Raw genomic sequence first — 7,417 nt, forward strand, 5'->3', positions numbered from 1 at the left:
TCAGTATTAAATTTCATAACTTACTATTGACTAAATAATCAATTAGGTGATGAACTTGAAGTTGATAAACAAATTTAGAATCTGATAATAAAAACATTAAAATGAGTAATACAAAAGGATGTAATCAGAAAGCATGATAAATTCAATATCATGATAATGATGAACACAAAATTGTTGTAATTATTAACACAGAATGAGATAAACAGAAAGCATCATTAATAGAAAATGATAAATAGAAAATGAAAGGCAAATATACAAAATCGTTAAAATGATGACAACAAAATAATGTAAAGAGAAAGTGTGATAAACATGTAAATAAACTTAAGTCTTTAATCTCAGAACTTTGTTTTAAATACAAACTCATTTAAAAGATGAAGTTGAAATTGATAAACCAAAAACAGTAAGGAAATCACTTTCATAACTGTATGTCAACCAATAATGTTCTACAGTCTTGACTTTCGTAATGCATTCCAGTCTGCAAAATATATAAAAAAAAAAGATTACAAAATTAAAAATTACAAACAAACACACAGTAATGGAATATGCAAATATGAACACTAATTTTAATAAATTGATGACTTGCCTTTATAGGTGCTGCAACACCTCTTTGAATACTATGTTTTTTGTTGTATTCGATAACTCGTTGTCTTTTTTCAAAATTAAGACCTTTAAACCCTCTTTGAAAGTCACCCTTGACAAAGCAACATATAATTGACCATGACTGAATACCGGTTTCGGTAGGAATAAACCAACATTCGATAATGATTGTCCTTGGCTCTTGTTGATAGTCATAGCAAAGCATACCGCTACTGGAAACTGTCTCCTTTGAAATCTAAACGGAATTCGTTTGTCCGAAGGTACAATTAACATCCTTGAAATAGCTGTAAGTTTCCCAACATGTGTACCTGTCAAAATTTTAGCTTTAATAACCTTGTCACATAGCTCAATGACCTGCAACCGGGTGCTGTTGCACAGTCCACCCGATTGATCAATGTTCCTAAGAAGCATAACAGGTACTCCAACTTTTAGTGTTAGAGCATGTTTAGGTAATCCACCAATGCAAATGCTGTTCAAATAGTCCATTGTATACAACTCACTATTAAAGTCTGCATCTCTAGAAGAATGACATATGCTGTCCGAGCTCAAATATGTCCGTGCTTTGCCATCCAGTGATTCCATCATCCTATCATTTATGACATTAACGTATTCGTGTGTTGGAGCAAGAATAGCACGTTCTTGGTAGTAGGTTGGATTTTCAAGGTTTTGAAGATAATTTGGATAGATAGAAGCTATAATTGATCCAATTGGATTGTGGACATCATTTATTAATACATCTTCGAGCATTTCCACATCAGAAATTCCATCGTCTGTTGGATTAACTTTACCATCACCAATGTTTAGCAACCAGTTTGCGAACTTTCTTATATCTTCCATTTTTTTTTTCTGTTCTCGAGAAGTACCTAAAGGAACTGATGAAAGACGCATATTAATTGTTAGCTTTAGAACAGTTACATGATCCCATATGTACGATGAGTTAAGTGATGCATTCACAATATCCTCTCTTTTGCCTTGAGTTATAACATGTAATACTTGTCTGAAATCACCACCAAAAATGACAACCTTACCTCCGAACGGTTTGTCAATGTTATCTGGATTAATAGTTCTGCATATGTCACGAAATGAACGATCCATAGTTTCAACACAAATCCTTTTAACCATTGGTGCTTCATCCCATATAATCAACTTAGCCCTTCTTATCAATGCAGTGAGGTTACTGTTGGGCAAGATGCGACAAAAAGATTCATCGGTTGGATCAATAGGAATTGCAAACCGAGAATGAGTAGTTCTTCCACCAGTTAACAATAAAGCGGCTATACCACTGGAAGCAACATTGATGACAATTTGACCTTTACTTCTAAAAGCAGCTGAAAATTTTTTCCATAAGAAAGTTTTTCCAGTTCCACCGTATCCGTATAAAAAGAAAACACCCCCATTTTCAGCTTCTACTGCATTTTTTATCGTATCATATGCGTTCTTCTGGTCTGCATTTAGTTTAGCAATAAGCTCCAAATGTTCGGCTTCCAGTGCTGGCATATTGTACGATAGTTCATCTATGATGAGCTGGTTACCAGACAAATTTAAATTTGTACCGGTAGGCATCGGCACTGAAGAGTAGTTCTTTAAAGATTTACCGTTACGCTGAAGATGTTTTTCTATGTCATCCAATATTATGTTTTGAAGCATCTCTGTTGTTGGTTGAACAGCTGCAGTATATTACAAATTTGTATTGATTAGAAAGAATATAAAGGAAACACCTAAAACATCTGAAGAAATTGATGTAACATGTACATATTAAGAAATAATGGCCAATAATAATACATGATGGTAAATTGATTTTAAAAAGTTTATGAGATATACAGGTTCCATTTTTTTTTTTTTGCAATCATTTTTTTTACTTCGTTTCATAATACATGTGATATAGATTGTTGCCTTTTTTTGGTTAGTTTGTTTGTTTATAGTGTGGTTATTATGTAGAAGATTAACACAGAAAAATTAAAGGTGTAGCATAGCTTTAAATAAAAATCTTTTAACAATTGTAATGCAACCACTAATGTTAATTAAATAATGGATTACCTGATATGCTTTGGTGAATGATATCTACAGACAAATATTCAAATGTTTGTTCGAACACATATTCTGGTCTACTTAAACTTTCTGAAAGTAGTAGTTGAGCAAAAAAAGTACGAACAAAAACCCCTGATCCCCAAGTACTTGTGTCTTTGATGGCGTAGATGTATTCTTGATCATCGTCTAACAATCCCATTTCATAGCAAGCTGCTTTAAAATTTGGACAAAGCACACCATTTACCGTCCTTATATCTTCGTAACACTTTGGACCTTTAACTTTATTCAGTAAAATTCTGAGGTAAAAAAGTTCACCGGTCGAAGGCGATACGTGGTGAATACCACCTATTGAACCTGTATCTCTTTTCCTTGTTGTCCATAGTCTTATATCTTTGTTCCAAACAAACTTGGTAGGAAATTCGACATAAGTCAACTGTCTGGCGTATTCGTTGACTTGATTACACTTCATACATTCGAGAAACTGAGATGTGTTAACTGATGGCTCATCCAGTACGGTTTCGATCAAATCATTTTCATCAAAGATAATGGAATGCTGGTCTGGCAAGTGAAAAGCTAAATGTATGACTGTAGGATTTCGATGGTTTATATCAAAAGACAAAATTCTCCAAACAGCCTCACATGATGAAACGTATCTACAGTCATAGTATTGTTTTATTTCATCCGTATCTTCATCGCATACTCATGCTGTAACCCTATCGTTACCCTTATGGATGTATTTGAATAAATACCTGATGGCTCCCACTTGGTTGCACCATTCTACGTTGATGTGTGCTTGATATTTTTTAAGAAGCTTTGCATTATATGGGACAACATATCCGTTGTCCAAATCATGACCCTGTTTAGTAACTTTTCTGCCATTGTCTCGTCGTCTATAAATAGGATAACCATCAGTGTCAACACTCGTTTCGTTAGCAAAAGGCTTTGGAAAATTTTTCGTGCATTTCTTGTCATCGTTAGTGCACACTTGTTTAGGATTCTTTTCACCACAGGGACCATGTATCATTAATTCTGACACCAGTTGATAAAGTTCTGGATCTTCGTCTTTATCAGGTATTTCAGCTGAAATATATTCATCTATGTCTTCCGGTTCTGGAAGTTTGTCTCGTTCATCAAGGAAAAGACATAAATGTATGTGTGGTAATCCACGTTTTTGAAACTCGACGGTATAAAGTTCTGTTAAAAGTATGAAACATATGTAAGTCAACATAGGTGATTAATATTACAAATAATGATTTTAAAGGCATAGTAATAAAAAATTATTAATTACTTACCAGCTTTTACCCTTCCAAAAATTTTATTGCGCCTTATATCCTCAATCAAGCGATCAAGTTTCATATTAAAAACTCGTGCTTAGTACGCAGGTTTATCTTCAGGATTGAAGGATGTACCTTCCAAAGCTCTTCTGATCTCTGTCCATTTGGAGTTACATGTGAAAGTGATGAAGAGGTCTGGATAACCGTAAACACGGCACAAAGCCATAGCATCACGATAGTTTTCAATCATATATCGTGCACTTCCAGTAAATGATGCAAGCAATTTGTATCTGGTACGCAACATACTATTTATAACATCACCATTAAGTGTAGCATGTGTCAAATTCGAGAAAGTATCAGTCCTTTGAATTCGTTTGTCATTTCTAATGTACCAGATTCTTTGCGACTCAACCATTGTGTACGCATCGACCAATGGTTGTTGTTGCAACTTTCTTGCCATATGAACCAAAGTTGGCACGGATCTTTCTTGAATTTTGTATGCGAAAAATTCTCTCATGGTGACTTTTTTCCTCTTTCTTGACTCTGTACCATCAACTTCTCTATGGTATATGTTTGGTCGGTAACCATCTTCAGCATAAGCGAATAGAAGAGGATACTGTAATGCCAAATACTTTGGGTGGAGCTCACTTATTCTTTGCAAACCTTCCGATTGACTGTCCACAACTATATCCCTTTTATCAAAATCCAAGTCTATATCTCCAACTATCAAAGCGGCTACCTCGTCTACCATTGGTAGATTGTAGTTTCGACCGTCTGTGCTTCGCCTGGCTATTAGCTTTATTTTAAAGTTGGGATTTTTTGTTTGCTCAAAGCGATCGCGCGCCATGCGATAAACTTTCACAAGAGGATTGCACTCATCAAGAAGGTCCATCAATTCTTGTATAAGTTGCGGGTCAAGCTAATTTTTTTCTGTTGAAGGTTGGTTATTGTCCTTGCCCCTAATGTGGAAATAAATTGTTCATTAATGAAAGTAAATCATGTTGATAATGATACGATATTTTAAAATAGGAAAAAAGATTTTTAAAACTAAATAGATGTTAAAAAGATAAGATATTGATTTTTACCCAATTGCTCTTATCCGGTTTTGGGCTTCATTTGCTGTGTCATAGATATACAGTTGTGAGTATTTAGGTGGCCTTCCGGTAGAAGGAACCAAACCACCCATTGTATGACAATTCTGACCTTTAATCCGAAAGACGTATGGACCTTTGGCTTTATTTATACTTTTGTCCACCTTCCCACCCATTGACGTGAATGCAAACACCATATTGTATTGTCTGGCGTTTTCTATAAAGTGTTTGCTCTTTGGATGTTTATTGGTGTATAAATCCATTAAAAGTTGAGGTGGTGACTTTGTGAATTCTGGTAGTTCAATCCTGCCTTTTAGACAGCACATGGAAAATGCACCACGTAGACCTTTAGTATTTTCGCCGCGTTTCGTTTCTTTCTTCCATAATTTTGCACCACAAGCTGAGCAAGTGAACGATAAATCACCTTCATCGTAGTATGCTGAGGAAAGAGGACATATATCAGAGAAGGAACTGATGACATTTAATAATTAAAATATTTTGATACCGTAATTAGATAATGCATATAAAAATGATTTGCAAACCTTTTGATATCCCTTGTATTCTTGGTTGTGAAACACCGGATGTACCTTCATCGTTCATATCAAATGGTATAGGTGCATGTCTAAACTGACCAGTACAGTTATTTGTTTTCTTTTGTTTCATTATTGCAATTCTTATAGATCGATCGGCTGTTAAAAATAGATATAATCAATTAATATACAAATAGAATTGTGTATTATAAAACAATATTTTTTTTTGAGATAAATTAGTAGCTGGATACGTTTAATTATGAGCAATTACCCAAATAATTGAGATTTTTATAATATGTTTGAGAATAATTCATTTATGACCACCATAGACACTTACTCTTAGATTTAATTGCAGCTGGTGTTGGGGAAGAATTAGAAATATCTCGTAATGGATGAATTCTTTGGGTAGCTGGTGTGGATGGTTGTAGAACATCAGATGTCACTGAAAGTAGAGGAGATGTTGATTCCAAGTTAGGCATATACCGAAGTGGCTGTGATGATGATGCTGTTGAAGAGTCTTTAAGTAAAATAGATGACTTCATTTTACTTTGTCGTATGTACGATTCTGCATGTTCACGACATAACAGATTAAAAAAACAGTATATGAGTATGCAATTAAAAAAAACTGGTGTCAACTCATAAAGAACCTTACCTTGTATAGAAGTTGTTGTAACCTTTTTTGTTCTTCTGTTAGCATAATTTGAAGCTGACTCATATCTCAATGGGTTGTTAATATTTTTTCTTTCTATCAGTGGAGTGGTTTGATTACTGTTGCCTGAAAGGAAATAGGATGGTGTTAATAAGTGAATCCTTGTTAATATAAAATAACTAATGTCATTTAATTTACCTTGACTATAATTCTGGAATGTAGCAGGATTCGGTGATGAATAGATGTTATGGTAGTGAGCTACATTAATGATTTTAAATTTCATTGATGTTATGGCGTAAAAAAAAACCGTACACATAATCCAACATTAACAGCAATGCAATTATTTGTACAATGTAATGTAATTTAATACTTACTATGGTATAATTGAAAGGGAATGGGTGATGGTGTAAACGGTTGAAAGATGGTATGCATCTTATTACTTGCATTTCCATTGTTGACAGGAAAACAGGGGCAAAGATTTTCTTTACTTGCAGTTGATAAGAATGATGGTGGCGTATATGATGATCCTGTTTGAGATGTGATGTTGGAGTCAATGGTTTTCTTACCTTTGACAATTGATGTGTTTCTTTTAAAAGTGTCTTGTTTATACAAACCAACATTAGAATTTCTACACCTTTTTCGATCGTTGATAATTTCCTTCCTTCGTTTTCTTGTTCTTTGGGGTCAATTACTGTGACAAATGTGAAGTTACTTATTAAAAAGACATTCATTGTCTAGTCAAGTTTTGATAATCATATATAATTCAAAAGCATGTTAAGAGAAAAATAGAAAGTAAAAAATAACATATTATCTTACCTTCACTGTCATTTTGGATTCCGACACAAGGTTGATTAGTGTCAATTTCTGCAAGGGGCACTCTTTTACTTGTATGACCTTTCCCAGAAGAATTATTTCGCATAGTTGGCTGTAATTGATTACAAATACCACTTAGGTTTGATATTATAGGATCCATGAAAAACTTAATGGAACAGATTATTAGCAACAGAACATACGTATACAAAATTGAATAATAAATTAGAGCTGGCAAATATTTTGTAGTATGGGAATTGTATGTTCATATTTATTAGCTTGTGTTGAACTAAAGTTTTGTGCACCATTATAAGAAAACTTTTTATTTAGTTGATTGGTATTTATATGGAAATGTTAAAGCAGAATGAGTATGTATGGTATGTGTTTATATCATTTAAGTCGAATGGAATATCAAACATGATGATTAAACAATTTCGG

General features: G+C 33.8%; 1 protein-coding gene across 1 annotated transcript; it reads right to left on the reverse strand.

Annotated features, from left to right (window-relative positions):
• Window positions 1-415: 415 nt before the first annotated feature.
• Window positions 416-3,981, reverse strand: LOC139871297 (uncharacterized). The gene is made up of 6 exons (XM_071859025.1): window positions 3,918-3,981; window positions 3,375-3,819; window positions 2,635-3,278; window positions 805-2,264; window positions 584-691; window positions 416-475 (listed from the first exon to the last, which is right to left on the reverse strand). Exons 1-6 carry the CDS (start codon window positions 3,979-3,981, stop codon window positions 416-418), a joined length of 2,781 nt encoding a protein of 926 aa, XP_071715126.1.
• Between the last annotated feature and the right edge of the window lie 3,436 nt (window positions 3,982-7,417).

Source organism: Rutidosis leptorrhynchoides, chromosome 10 (assembly GCF_046630445.1).
Source record: "Rutidosis leptorrhynchoides isolate AG116_Rl617_1_P2 chromosome 10, CSIRO_AGI_Rlap_v1, whole genome shotgun sequence".
Classification (NCBI taxonomy): Eukaryota; Viridiplantae; Streptophyta; class Magnoliopsida; order Asterales; family Asteraceae; genus Rutidosis; species Rutidosis leptorrhynchoides.